The sequence below is a fragment of the Haliotis cracherodii genome, unplaced genomic scaffold (assembly GCF_022045235.1).
Source record: "Haliotis cracherodii isolate W230 unplaced genomic scaffold, xgHalCrac1.p SCAF_2, whole genome shotgun sequence".
Classification (NCBI taxonomy): domain Eukaryota; kingdom Metazoa; phylum Mollusca; class Gastropoda; order Lepetellida; family Haliotidae; genus Haliotis; species Haliotis cracherodii.
This window is the reverse complement of record NW_027266275.1, coordinates 25,912,009-25,927,240: the sequence shown is the minus strand read 5'-3', so window position 1 is coordinate 25,927,240 and position 15,232 is coordinate 25,912,009. Positions and strand designations below refer to the sequence as shown.

The 15,232-nt window shown below is 42.3% G+C and overlaps 1 protein-coding gene across 1 annotated transcript in view; it reads left to right on the top strand.

Annotated features, from left to right (window-relative positions):
* Nucleotides 1–14,959, top strand: part of LOC139467891 (extracellular matrix organizing protein FRAS1-like) — a 127,682-nt gene extending 112,723 nt beyond the window's left edge. The window contains exons 50-66 of the mRNA XM_071249435.1: nucleotides 311–480; nucleotides 1,143–1,266; nucleotides 1,868–2,079; nucleotides 2,334–2,481; nucleotides 3,232–3,437; nucleotides 3,951–4,107; nucleotides 4,474–4,674; nucleotides 5,174–5,361; nucleotides 5,885–5,968; nucleotides 6,264–7,311; nucleotides 8,045–8,205; nucleotides 8,629–8,735; nucleotides 9,421–9,587; nucleotides 10,171–10,263; nucleotides 10,490–10,602; nucleotides 11,223–11,369; nucleotides 11,621–14,959. Of these exons, the coding sequence (XP_071105536.1) occupies nucleotides 311–480; nucleotides 1,143–1,266; nucleotides 1,868–2,079; nucleotides 2,334–2,481; nucleotides 3,232–3,437; nucleotides 3,951–4,107; nucleotides 4,474–4,674; nucleotides 5,174–5,361; nucleotides 5,885–5,968; nucleotides 6,264–7,311; nucleotides 8,045–8,205; nucleotides 8,629–8,735; nucleotides 9,421–9,587; nucleotides 10,171–10,263; nucleotides 10,490–10,602; nucleotides 11,223–11,369; nucleotides 11,621–12,166 (3,872 nt within the window). The 3' untranslated portion in view covers nucleotides 12,167–14,959. The remainder of the gene's footprint in view (nucleotides 1–310; nucleotides 481–1,142; nucleotides 1,267–1,867; nucleotides 2,080–2,333; nucleotides 2,482–3,231; nucleotides 3,438–3,950; nucleotides 4,108–4,473; nucleotides 4,675–5,173; nucleotides 5,362–5,884; nucleotides 5,969–6,263; nucleotides 7,312–8,044; nucleotides 8,206–8,628; nucleotides 8,736–9,420; nucleotides 9,588–10,170; nucleotides 10,264–10,489; nucleotides 10,603–11,222; nucleotides 11,370–11,620) is intronic.
* Nucleotides 14,960–15,232: the final 273 nt, after the last annotated feature.

Below are 15,232 nucleotides of genomic sequence, written 5' to 3'. Positions count from 1 at the left end.
AAAATGCAACATTTTTTAATTACTTTTATCTCTATTTTCTGTGTGACGCCTCAGTAATGAAGCTGAGTATTAGAAATTAAAAAGGAAATTATTTTGATAACCAGGCCTTAAGAATAGGATCATTAGCAAATTTTTATATGAAATTCAACAAAGCATGGTTCAACTGTGGTGAACTAAACCCCTAATCTAACTCGAGTACAAAAAGGAACTTTATTGATAACTCCACCTACATGCTGCTATGAACACTACCTCACCTGCCAGTTGGCATGGATCAGCTGCAGTGTACTAACCCCCTACTGGGCTGCTTCAGGTGACCTGAGTACGACGGTGTCCGTGATCTGCTACACCACAGCCCTCACAGCCACGGGCAGTTCCCTCACCGGCCTGGAGTCAGGCTCCGACTACATCTCCCGCGGACGCAGCAACTCCTACAGAGTTGTCTTCCCCTCCGGCGTGTCAGAGGCCACCTGTGATGTCAAGGTATGGACTGTGTGTTTGTTTGTTTAATGCCATACTCGGCAATATGCCAGCTATATGATGGAAACCTGTAAATAATGAAGTCTGGACCAGACAATCCAGTGATTGATGTTGTGAGCAATGTAGGGGTATATTGACAGTACATCTTCCTAGTCACTGAGCTTTACCACCCCTATCACAACCAGCATAGGTTGCTAGGGACAAACCAGACGTTCACAATTTAGTCACCTCTTACGACTAGCAGTGGGGTGCTGAGGTCCAGGTATGGGCTCCCATCAAGGACAAACATCAGTATGATAGATAATAATAGAGGCTAATGATTCAGAGAAATGGAGGGGCCTAATAGGGGCCTGTTATGATCATAGATATAACCTTGGATTGACAAAACCATGGATTATTTTACTTTAGTGATGTTGGGCATGTTGAAACTGTGTTCATTCCACACTGTATGTTCAATGTCATGTTTAACTGGATGTTATCTACAGTTGAACCTCATTGTGTCGAACTGTCTCGAACTCATTTGCAAATCCCAAGTATCCAAATGAAGTTTAAGATTTTCAGAAGTCGCAAACCCTGGATAACCCCAAAAAAATTCCAGTCCCCACAAGTTTGACACAAGGTTCATCTGTATTTGATGTTGATGTGAGTCTGTCCTTTGTGTGCAGATCATTGATGACAGTGAGAGCGAGACATCAGAGCAGTTCGAGCTTGGCTTGATAGATCCTTCCATCCCGGCGTCCCTGGGCTCACTCACCAAGGCCAATGTCCTCATAGAGGGACCCAATGACCGTGAGTCCTATTGTGAAGGTCGCAACCTTTGGCTGAAACCAATCCAAGGGTGCATGAATACAAAAATTGTGCTACCTTTCCCAAATATTTAAAAATTGCAACATTGTTTATTTATTAAGTGCGTTCACTTATTCACTGAAGCTCTTATAATTACTAAATTGTCATATTGTATTGATGAAAGGACCAATACACAATTAATCAAGGTTTTTTATACGTTGTGAGGTCAAATGTCATACTTTGAATTTGCTATTGTGGGTGACCAGTGTCTTGATATACAGTAAATTATGTTTATAATGAACACTCTTATATTGAACTGACATAAAAATACGAACTCATGTTTTGGCCCCGGCCATTTGCTGTATATATGGTTATAACAAACTACGGTTATAACAAACTAATATTAGTGGACCCTTTGAGTTCATTTTAACTGTAGTCTCCAGTATGTTAACATTTCTGGGTCAAAAGAATTCCGGAGGAAAGAATATTCATATGGGAAAAAAGTTTTGGTAAGATACTTGCTGTGGAAATAATATCCTTGGCAAAAATTTCCCCTGGGGAATAAATATCGTATTACATCTCTTCATGTTTCTGTTCCTGCCAGAGTCCACAGTGTTCCTGTCCGAACCATCCTACAGTTTTGCAGAGAACGCTGGTAATGTTGAGGTGGAGGTTGTGCGAGGTGGAACAGACCTGAGTCATTCGACCACAGTGTGGTGTGCAACACGACTCTCCAGCCCTGCTTCGGCCACACCTGGACAGGACTATGTACCTACCTCAAGTCAGATGACATTCGGCCCGGGGCAGATCTCACAGGTGAGATAAAAAAAATTGCGATCAGTATTGCTTCAGTCCATGGAAATGTAAAGTTACCGTTGAAACCTACAGTACCATGAAAACAAACATTGCCCTGAAACCTACACAGTTATCCTGGATTATCCTGGGTTCCGCTCCTAAGGTTAACAGTCCACTGTAGCAGTACAGGCTGATCCAGCCAGACTGCTACCTGTTTTATGTGTATTCATACTTACATGTTGATTTTCAATTCATTTTTGTATTTTCTATAACAGAAGTGCCAGCTGACTGTGCTGGATGATGACTTCGACCCTCGCCTTGAGGGTAACGAGACATTTGTAGTGTTCCTCAGCTCCGCTCTGGGCAGCAATCTCGCAGAACCCTACATCTCTACCGTCATTGTCAGCGACACAAAGCTGGATAGTAGGTCTCCTTGGTCTGGTCTTGTTAGGATTTAACTTTATTTTATAACTCTATCTGAAAAAAAATCGGGGAGGGTGGGGTAGCCTAGTGGTTAAAGTGTTCACTCATCAAGCCGAAAATCAGGTTCAATTCCCCACATGGGGACAATGTGTGAAGCCCATTTCTGGTGTCCCTCACCATGATATTGCTGGAATATTGCTAAAAGCGGTGTAAAACATGACTCACTGAAAAAATCAGAAGGTTCTTGAACTTCTTTTGAGTAGTATGTAAGAAAGTTACAAGATACACTCTATGTTTTTTTACATTCATCAGTATCATATGATCTGATCCTGCAAAGCTTATGATGAATTATGAGAGGGCACGGGTGGCCCAGTCGCCTAAGGCACCGCGATTCGCTGTGCAGAGTTGCGTCCCTTTGGCACGCCAGAAACTTATGATTGTGGGTTCGAATCCCGGTTCGCCCCAATTATGTTTCTAGGTTTGTCAGCACCATACCTGTGCTCGTGGGTTTCACCGAAGTGGTAAACGTCTGAGACCTGCATCACTTCGGGCTTTCCTCCCACATTGAGCTGACACGCCGCGATATAACTGGAATAATGTTAAAGCGGCGTTAAACCCAACTCACTCACTATGCTGTATTATGACAGTTTTGCCAGTCTCCAGCCTGGCTCTAATCTAACTGCTCTCATTGCACAGCTTATAATACTGTATTCATGGTATTGCTGATACATTGTGTGTTGTTTTCCTCAGTTCCAAGGATGACATTTGTCCAAGATCGCTACTATGTAGATGAGAAAAACAAGACTGTGAACGTGACCATCATGAGATACGGGGACCTGACGGACACGTCATCTGTGATATGCTACACGCGACAGAAGACAGCCGAGGTGATGATGGACTATGATGAGAGAATCCTCACCAATGCTTCCAGGATAACCTTCCAGCCAGGAGAGAGGGTGGGTGCTGTGATGGAAATGTTACTTTAGTAGGACATAGACCACCCTAGGTTCAACCCATCTCTACCTTTTTCAAGAAGAAACATTCTAAACTATATCTTGATATGTAGCCTACCATACATTTGAAATGAGTCCTATGTAATGATCATTACATCTTTGTCCTGACTTTGGCAATATGTGTCCCAATGATGTTGGGAGGGTTAACTAAGTTGTGCTTTTTGCAATAAACACAGAGATTCATGAATTTGATAACCTACGCCAAGTACCTTTTACAGGGATATTGATGGTGCTGCATCTGTTGTTGATAATGTTTCCTGCAGTGAACTTGAAATAGATGATGATCCAACACAGGGATGATGTGTGGAGCTTTTTGGCAAAAACACCGAGATTCTATAAACGTAATCTGAAAACAAACAGCAAGTACCCTTAAGAGAGGGTTTTCTATATTTTCTATATTACTAGTGTAATATAATGTTTCCAATAATAAGTTTAAATGTTGTCTTTCACGTCCAGCTGAAGAACTGCACTGTGGGTATAGTGAATGATGATGAGTTTGAGCCGGAGGAGGACTTCCTGCTTCGACTGAGTGGTGCCTGGGGAAGTGGGGAGAGCGAGGCTGAGCTGGGGGACATGAAGGAGACCATTATCACCATCACCAACCACGATGATGGTGGGTACATCACAAAACTAATAACATCACAGAGAACAAACCTGATAACACCACAGGGAACAAAACTGATAACATCACAGGGAATAAACCTGATAACACCCAAGGGAACAAAACTGATAACACCACAGGGAACAAAACTGATAACATCACAGGGAATAAAACTGATAACATCACAGGGAATAAAACTGACAGAGAACAAAACTGATATGACTGGGAATAAAACTGATAACATCACAGGGAATAAACCTGATATCATCACAGGGAAAGTGTTGCAATGAAACATGATGCTACATAGAGTAAAACATAAATTAGGGTTACCCTTGCAACAAATTGGTCCTGAGGTTGTGCTTTGCTTCATGTCCCCAGTGCCGACAATCCAGTTTGCCCAGGCAGCCTACAGCACCCATGAGCCAAGTGCCACTGAACAGATCACGTCTGTTGAGGTGAAGGTCGTGAGGAGTGGGGACCTGAACAAGTCCTCGTCTGTCCGATGCAGCACCAGGGACGGCTCGGCACAGTCAGGCATGGACTACAACCCCAAGAGCATGGTGCTTGACTTCAAACCAGGTGGGCACAACATCAGTGGGATTTGCAATGTTACACACTGTGGTCAAGGATCTCAACTGAAAATTTAGAGTCTTGATAGCAATTAGAAGTTGGATGTAAACACGATAAGGAGTATTATAAATAACAACTTATTTATTATGCCTACAAACGTTTCAGGCCTACCTCTTGCCCATATATCACCTGATGGATGGGCAACATGTTGCCCTGAAATGTTGTGTTTGTAACATAAAGAAGTTGTCCATAAAACTCCTTGTCATGATAAGTATGTGTTCAAAGTGTTCTTGGAACATGATGGACACTTGGTCACTTTATCCTTGAAAAGGACCATGAAGACAATATATATTAGACATTAGCATTTTCCAGTCAGTGCAAAATCTATTATGACTTGGTAACAAAATTAGTGCTGTAACTTAATCTTGAATCTTTATGTACAAATAAAGGTAAGTCTTAATCGTCCTAAGAGAAACGCCTGAGTGTTGCATAACTGTCTGTTCTTCAGGTGTGAGTGAGCTTGACTTTGTTGTGGACGTGCTGTACAACAGTGACATAGAGTGGCACGAGTCCTTCACCCTGATGCTAGGCCCTGAAGACCCTGAGGGAGCTGTGTTTGGGCCAGTCAAGACAACCACCATCACCATCCTGGACAATGAAGTCTCAGGGAGCATCATTCTACCAGCCCCTCCTGTTGTAAGTCATACACTTTGACCCATGAAGATCCAGGGTAGAATAGGTCTCCAGCAACCCATGCTTGCCATAAAAGGCGACTAACGGGATCAGGTGGTCAGACTCGCTGACTTGGTATCCCAATTGTATGGATCGATGCTCATGATATCAAACACTGTATTGTATGGTCCAGACTTGATTGTTTACAGACCATCGTCATATAGCTGGAATATTGCTGAGTGTGGTGTTAAACAACAAAGAACACTTTCATGTGAGTCAGTGGCAGGTGGCAAAACTACTGAACAATCACTTACACGAGACTCCAAAGAATTATTAGGTTATTTATTTCTGAAAACAATGTGGTGCAAATGCCTCAGTTGTGTGTACTTGTTTTGTAATTACAAACTGATGTCATCCTAAATATCACTTTTTTCTGTATTTGCATTTGTCGAAACATCCTGTATGCTCATCAGGGTTGGACTTAAAGTATTGTAGACTGTTTCCCTTCTAAACTGACAATATATAGCATCTGATGGCTGTATTATAGGTGGTGTCTCTGCTGAATTATGATGATGCTGAGCTTGGAACTAAAATCAACCCATCTCCAGGGTATCCTCTTGTCTGTATAACGGTGAGTGTCACAAACCTCAGGAATAAACTTGAAACAATATGTTGTGCATGCATAGTCCATATTATAGCTGTTAAAAGACAGTAAGTGACCCGCATTGGATTTCTTTACATACCATTATTTAATCATTATAATAATATAGTGGCCATTTTTTCATGGTCAAAACATTTGTTAAAATCTCTGCCTTTTGGACATATCAACCTTCAGCAATGTACCCATTTGAAAGTGTAATTATGAACAGGTCCCCCTATAACATTTGTCTCACAGTAGGATGATTGATGTGAAATGTGTGTTGCAGCCCTGTGATGAGCACTACCCCACATTCACCAAGACCCACATGCTGTGTGAGGAGGCAGGCATCAACCAGTCCAGCCTCCTATACACCTGGGAGGTGTCTCTGCCCGAGGAGGAGGACGGATCAAGGCCACCATTCATGCAGGTCTCGGACACCACCTTGTTCACAGACGTCAACAAGATTGTCCTGGATAGCGTGTACTTCCGCTCTCGCTTCCAGGTCCGATGTATTGCCCAACCCAGACATGAGAACGGGAACCCAGGCGTCCCTCTCAAGAGCAGAGCTGTCACTATAGGAAGTGATAATGGTATCTGTAAATCGCCAGTATTTGGCAGCAATCCTTACAGTTACCAAGCTCAGTCCTTTTTAGCAAACCTTGAATATGTGGGGCCTGATGACTTTGACCATCCAAACACAATTCACATCTCAGTGAAGATTCCCCATCAGGATGGCATGCTGCCTCTGATCTCCACCTTCCCCTTACACAATCTAAGGTTCTTGCTGGCAGAGCCAATCTACCGCCAGCAGCACGTCTGCTCCAACATCATCACAGCCGAGGAACGAGAACCTCTCATTGATGAAGGCTTCTTTGATGGGAAGCTTGGTGACTCTCTGCCCTACGGGCCAGGTCATGAGTTTCCCTACCAGTTTGATGATGACCTACGAGAGGAGAAGACTCTATCTCTGTACAAACACCTCAACCTGAAGAGCTGCATCTGGACCTTTGATGCCTGGTACCATATGACAGAGTTGGTGGACATCTGCGGTGGAAGGATCGTGTCGGACTTCCAGGTGAAGGATACAGGGCAGTCCCATCTCACAGTGCGGGTCCCCCTGTACGTGTCTTACCTGTACGCCACGGCACCTGTAGGGTGGGGCTCCCTTGAGCATCGCACGGAGATGGAGTTTTCATTCTACTATGACACCATCTTGTGGAAGTCTGGCCTGGAAACTGAGGGCACCCTGGGTGGCAAGCTGCAGATTCTCAGGATACTCATTGGCAGTGATGGCAAACTTGTTATTGACTTCAGGACTACAGCCAAGTTTAGAGGTAAAGCACCTGCAGGAGGACTTGTGAGAGTAACACAGTTCAGTTAAAGTAACAGATATAAAAATGTCAGTCTATGTTCATGATATGTTCAAATGAGGTTATCCCTGGTTGTACTACATAAACTGACTTTGATTGGTTAATTCTGTGACATAGACACCATGCAGTGTCATAGTAGTTTATACAATTTTTATACAATGTGTCAAAATGACAATTTTATGAAAAGTATACAGGGTTTCACATCAGATCGTTTTCTAGGGCATTGACTGATTATGATTCAATATGTCCTAAAATGTTTTGTGTTTTTTTCTTATTTGTAATGACCTACCAGAATGTCCTATCATATGTTATTGGCAGTAATGTAAAATAAGCATCACAGCCTCTTCCTCTTCATTGGTCCTGTTATCAGTGAGTGAGTGAGTGAGTATGGTTTTACGCCGCTTTTAGCAATATTCCAGCAATATCATGGCGGGGGACACAAGAAACGGGCTTCACACATTGTACCCATGTCGGGAATCGAACCCAGGTCTTCGCATGACGAGCGAACGCTTTAACCACTAGGCTACCCGGCCGCCCCTGTCCTATCATAAATTTACAAAATCATAAAACTGTCCTTATGCCATTTGTCTGAAGGTATTTCACTAAGTATATGTATGTCTTGATAATACTTGTAGGCAGTACAATACTAACATATTTACAAGTGACATTCATGTGAAGCCCTCTCCCCGTCCTTCAGGTCAGTATGTGCTGAGTCACAGCACCCTGCCAGCACTGGAGAGCAGGATCAAACCACCTTCCAGTCTGGCCATCGGCTTTGACCTGAAGCTGCTGTGGAGCCAACAGACATTTGACAGTCCACGTCAGCTCTGGAGGGCAACAAGCAGCTTTAACCTCAAGGTATAGGCAAGGATTGTGGGGGTTAACTGGCAACTTTAACCTCAAGGTAGAGGCTAGAGTTGTAGGGGTTTACTAGCAACTTGAACCTCAAGGTAGAGGTTATAGGGGTTAACTACGAACTTGAACCTCAAGGTAGAGGTTATAGGGGTTAACTAGGAACTTGAACCTCAAGGTAGAGGTTATAGGGGTTAACTAGCAACTTGACCCTCAAGGCCCTCATTATGTTACATGGATGTGATGGATACAGAAGAGGCGATTCACCTGACTGAACACATTTCTCTGGACATTTTCTTGTCATTGAATGGTACTACAAACATCGATAACGAGTCCCTTGCCTACAGGTAGCCAAGCATTTGATGTTAGCTGTATGATGTTGTATGGTTTGTTAGGCTGTAGGTTGAAGCTTGTTGGTTGTTGTTGTAGGACTACACAGGGCGTTACACCATAGAGCTCATCCCCTGCAGTGTCAAGGCCACTCAGAGATATACCAAGATTGACCCTATACCTTGCATCGCTTCACAGCCACAGAGGTAAGGCACTTTAATGCCTGCAAAACTACTCGTTTGTGAAATACATATCTTTAGTTATTGTGTAATATATGTGTTATATCTACACTTACTGAGTCTTAATACTACTTACATATTCCCAACCAAGGAAGGAAACTTAATAGGCAGAGATAAGAAAATGGCTCCTGGAAGTTTGCATTGGCCAAAGATGGACCAGGGGCCCGTTCCACAAAACGATCTTAGCGCTAAGATGATCGTAACTCCCATACTTTAATACAGGCTTACGGCAATCCTAGCTCTAAGATCGCTTTGTGGAACAGGCCACTGGTCAAGAGGCCTGTGTTAGCTTGATCCAAGACGGATGATGTCAGTGTAGTTAGTTTCCTAAGCTGGACCTTTGCCCATTTGCCTCTACAAATATCCTGAGTCCTTACTTTTGATTTGCTATATATAATATTTGTTCACACTTACGTGACCAACTGAACATTAGGTTGATACCTAATGTGTTCTCATGTTGTGTTTGGGGCAGTGGGATGGCCAGTTGGTTAAAGGGTTCACTCATCACACCAGAGGGCTAGGTTCCATTAACCACAAGGGTACAATGTGTGAAGCCCATTTCTGGTGTCCCTCAAATTGATATTGCTGGAATATTGCTAAAAGCTGAGTAAAACCCAACTACCTCACTCACGCATGTTGTGTTGTGTTGCAGCTTTGAGGTGCCCATCTCCTTCCAGCAGACCAACCGGCCTGTCCCTGTGGTGTACTCTCTCAACACAGACTTCCAGCTCACCAACAACCTCAAGATGTTTCTTCTCAGCCCTAACTCCACAGAGGCCTCACAGGATGATTGGGACTTCAACGGGGCATTCTCTCCAGGTAAATAGTAGCTACACAGTCATAGAGACATGTCTCAACTCCGCAGAGGCCTCACAGGATGACTGGGACTTCAACGGGGCCTTCTCCCCAGGTAAATAGTAGCTATACAGTCATAGAGACATGTCTCAACTCCGCAGAGGACTCAGAGGATGACTGGGACTTCAACGGGGCCTTCTCCCCAGGTAAATAATAGCTACACAGTCATAGAGACATGTCTCAACTCTGCAGAGGTCTCACAGGATGACTGGGACTTCAATAGGGCATTCTCTCCAGATAAATAGTAGCTACACAGTCATAGAGACATGTCTCAACTCTGCAGAGGTCTCACAGGATGACTGGGACTTCTACGGGGCATTCTCTCCAGGTAAATAGTAGCTACACAGTCATAGAGACATGTCTCAACTCCACAGAGGTCTCGCAGGATGATTGTGACTTCAACGGGGTATTCTTCCCAGGTAAATAGTAGCTAGGTGCTCTCCAGGTAAATACACACACAGGTAGTCATGGAGAATCAGGGTTTTGTAACCTATCAGTGGTATTCAAAATACATTTAATTTTAGACCTACCTACCCTTTGATTACAGGCCAGAAGATCTATGCCAGGGTCTTATGGAGTCCAGAACAGGATTTGAAAACAGCATACAAATTGGGAATAGAGAAGGTGTATCTTTGTACAGGTAAAGTTCTAATATGATTCGACTGAAATCAGTGTGACATTTTTTTTAAAAAGTGCTTACAGATGAGGAAATATCACAAATATGCTAAACATGTTGTAAAGTGATCGGTATAATAGAAAGATAAAAGAAAAAAACATCATAAAAAAACTAAGAAGAAAATATGCTAGATGAAATGAGGGTTGTTCCATTGAGGACCCAGTCTAGCCATACCTTCCCTATGTTTCAGGCAGTGATGGGTACATCCCCACATATGACCCCACAGGGGAGGAGTACAACGAAGGGCCACAGTTCGGCTGTATGCAGCCCAGCCCCAAACTCAGGCAGAGGTTCCTCATTCTTGTAAGCATGACTTTTTATCTCTGAAATTTGTAATTATTTCTCTTTTAAGATAAGTTGGGTTTTTTAAAATGCCATGGAATGTAGCCAGCTCCATTTGCATATTATAATCATCTACACTGGGTTTGATTAACTTAAATGCACTTATTACGCAGTCATTATGCAGTACTAATGTGTTTAACATTTGGACACATGTATTTCATAGAAATACCAGTATTTTCTTGTTATTATTCTGAGGCAGATTTTGAAAAGGTGGGGTGCACACTACCCAAGTCACAGAGTGACCAGGCCCCCATTTAACAAAGCGACCTTGGCGCTACGACTGTCGTAGTCTATGTTAAAAAATGGGAGTTACAATCGTCTTAGTGCTAAGACTGCTTTGTGAAATGAAGGCCGGAACATGGGTAAAAGGCACTACTGACACAGGCTGACACATCCCAGCCTCCACCAGTGTCCTGTCAATCAAAGATGCTCCTTTTGTGGTGTTCTCCAACTGATGCAATAGTTTGTAGGACCAAAACTAAAACGTCTTTGCCCTGTTACCAACTTATATTTCACCACGTTTCATCTTCCTACACAAATCACTAGAAAATCGAGTAACAAGTATAAACTGTTTCCTGTAGGATCGTGGGAATCCTGATGCTGTCCAGACAAACTTCCACGACATAGCATTCGAAGCGCAGCTGGCCTACGAGAACCCGGACTACATAGGCCTCACCAATATGCCAGGGGTAGACGGCTTCGCCATGAGTGTAGACCCTCTCTACAAGGTGGGACAACTGTGGCCTTGGTGCCATCGCTCAAAGTTTTTTGAATCAACTGTAAAGACTCCCATGTCTGTATTTACTTCTGTGCTTGAACTAACAGAGAAACATCTGCATATCATTTTTAAAATGTTTTACCACTACAGATTTATTTTGGAGAGAGTTGATTTCCTTGTCCTAAGTCCAATTCTTAATCACAAACAATATTTACATGCAGCAATCATCTTAAATATCACTACCTCTGTTCTTTCCTACAGGTGGACTCAGGACATCAGTGGTACCTCCAGGTCATATATGTCATCGGACCCTCTGACAGACTCCGGAAACGCTTCCGTCGTTCATCAATGCTACGCTTCAGACGCGATGCCTCAGGAGCACCCAACAGTTTTGATGAGCCAAAGAACGGCACCAACATGCGACTACTTCACCTTGACAATGCACATGTCTATTCTGAACCTGACTCTCCATTCCCACTGGTCCCCCATGTTGCAGCCCCTGCAGCTGTGGGTGGACTCCTCTTCATTATTGTGATCATAGTTATTATCATAGTCGTGATACGGCGGCGGCGGCGGCGACGGAAGAAAGAGCCGCCAGTGAAACCCAACAATCTAGTGACACTGGTAGACACTCCAGACAGTGGTATCACCACCAACAGGTGGAAGGGCTCTCGCAGGAGTCTCAGGATGACAGACTCCAGGAGGAATCTTAATACCCAAGAGGAAAAATCAAATTTAGTTAAAGCTAAAGAAGTGAACTTAAAGGTAATACATGGAAATCATATGGATTCTGGGACGGAAGTTTGATGCATAATTAGCAGTAATGCAGCATTAATATAAGTACAGCACCATGTATGTGCAAATGGAGGTTAGGTCCATGGAGTGGTAACCTGCAGATTTAATGCGTGAGGCTGCCATTGAGGATGTAATTCTACAGATCCCGCAGGTGTTCATGGAGGCAATGGATTTAGGCAGAGAGTTGATGCAGACCTTTGATCATGAGATGTGTTCTCTACTGAGATGCAGAGTGTGCAAAATATCAAGCTACAATGGCTATCATGGTGAAGCTGGCTCTCAGTATTGCCATGGACATACTATAGGTCTCTTCAGGCCAAACTTTCCACTGACAGTGGAGAACTTGTAACATGCTTGCAAAACGTACATACCAAATGTTGTACATCTTCATTTAAGAGGATGTATGAAGCCATATTCCCATATTTTATACATAACTTATTGTCCCTACCGTGACTTAATCATCCTGCAATAACACCTCTGTGTCTATGCTCCCGTTGTCATAATCAGGACAGAGTGCTACAAAGTAACCAGATTGTTGCATAATTCTGCAAGTGTTTCAATGTATTGTTTTATGTTGTTCAGGTGCATTTGTGCAATTAAGTGTGCAGGATATGTGATTTCATAAACTTTATAAATGTATTGTTTTGTCTGCAACTGATATACATTGTCCATCTTTCTCATGTCCATGTTTTCATGCACTCAATACACACAAGTTAGGACATAATTCTAATATGAAATTGTTATGTTTAAATAGGCAGCATCTGTTTCCTTGTTGATAAAACTTTGTAAGCTATGAGAGAAGGCAGTCAGAAGCTGAGGATATTCGAGGTATACAAGAAATGTTAATGAGATATTAAATTGGGAATATAATTGTTTCAGTTTTTGAGTACAGATTTGCTATTGTTCAAATGTTGCATTTATGGATATGTTATCAAAACCGGTATTGTTAACCATTTACAAGACTGTGCCTTTTCTGTGTATATTCAGTAGTAACTTGGCCACCATGATGTATAAACTAATTATGTGTACAGTTAGGTATTATTTATATGAGGAACAGTGTATATTGTGTATACGATTGTTTGGCATGAGATACGTACTTGTATATTTTGAGGAAATGCATGTTGTGACCATTGTTTAAGCTTCTATGCAAACAAGGAACATTGTACAGACATTGTTGTTACATGTGGAATGTGTGCTTCAGGATAAAGGATCCCAGTTCTATGTATTGTGTTAGGTAGCAGGGTTTTGTGTGATGTGGGAAATCTGAATTTGTTTCAGTACAATGCATGGTATATGAATATGGACATTTTTTATATATAATTAACTTACTTTTACTCTTCAACAAACATCTGAATTTTATGTTTGCCTCATTAATGTAATACACAGGTATATATTTACTCCTTAATGTGGAGTAAAATGGACATACCAGTAAAATGTGTTATTTGTCCTCAATAACTAGGTTATTACAAACTTACACAATCTTTCTTCTCAGAACGTCAGTATATCGCAAACTTGTAATGATTACCCACAGTGATTAAAACATCAGCTTAGTTTTGTCACCTACTTTACATTTTCATCCATGTCTTTCTGAAACTGTAAATGTTGGATTTCGAGTCACTCATGTATTTCTCTATCATGGTTGATGATCACACATAGATCGAGACCTATCTACCTCTAAGTATACACGACCTGACAGTATTCATACCATTGTCATATCATTGATCCTTTATGAATCTCCATATACTGTATTGTATATATTGGGCAAGAGTTTAAGAGAAACCTATTTCCATATCAGGTAGCCAGTCTCGAATCCAACCATTTTGTCAACTAGACATGAAATTGAGCATGTAAATATTTTCATTAACACAAATGTGAAATTTAGTTATTTGATTCTTGCTGAATGTTTTGTTATATGCCCTCGTCAATCCAAAGAGTTACTTCCCTTGAACTGTGGAGATATAATGGAAAAGTTTCGGCTTCCTGTATATATAACTTAAGGTGTCCAGTTACTTCCTGGTCAGTAGCTCCACTCCAACCGATTCCATTCATGCTAACATGAGGGTGCCACCTCCCTGTCACTCTAGGCATCCGACATACCATTTAATTTGTCTTCAGATCCAACTTAAGAAATCTTGTGTACACAGTTGGTAAACTAGACAGGGATTTTCACATGGAATGAATGACCATGGTTGCTCATAAGCTAAGGGCTAAATATTTTGTCGAGTTATCACTTTTTGCAAGAAAAAAACATACGTAAAATGAACTTCAACAATGAAATATTTGCATGCAGATAAACATTTTATAGCATCCAGCGTACTGCACTGTGTCATCCAGAATACCACTTAATAGCGTACAGCATATGGCATCGCAAAAGGGAATGGCACCCTCTAACATGGTCTATGTGGACTCCTTGTGCGTGTCCTAGTAGGTGTCGGATCTCTATGTGGATTCCTTGTGCCTGTGTCCTAGTAGGTGTCGGATCTCTATGTGGACTCCTTATGCCTGTGTCCTAGTAGGTGTCGGATCTCTATGTGGACTCCTTGTGCCAGTGTCCCAGTAGGTGTCGGATCTCTATGTGGACTCCTTGTGCGTGTCCTAGTAGGTGTCGGATCTCTATGTGGACTCCTTGTGCGCGTCCTAGTAGGTGTCGGATCTCTATGTGGACTCCTTGTGCCTGTGTCCTAGTAAGTGTCGGAACTTGGTGTGATCCAGCAAGATAATACTCAACTGTAGCAATGTGCTTACAGCATCTCTGATCTGCTGTATACTCTACATGTATGTATGTAAAGTAACAATCAGCATAATAAAGCCATTCAATTAATGCCTTTGTTCAACACTTAGTAGATTGTGGAAGGTAATCTGATAGGGGTCGCCATGCTTTTGTAAAAGCCAGACTGTTAATCACTGACTGCAGTCGTGTCTGTGGCAACTCCTAACAAGAACTAAGCGTGCTTAACTTCATAATCACATATCTGGTATGTGCTGAAAGAAAGGTCATGACAATGTGAAAGTGTCAGCAACTTAGATTTCATGCCACAGCCAGCAATGTTTCACTAATAACAAACTAATGGGATCGGG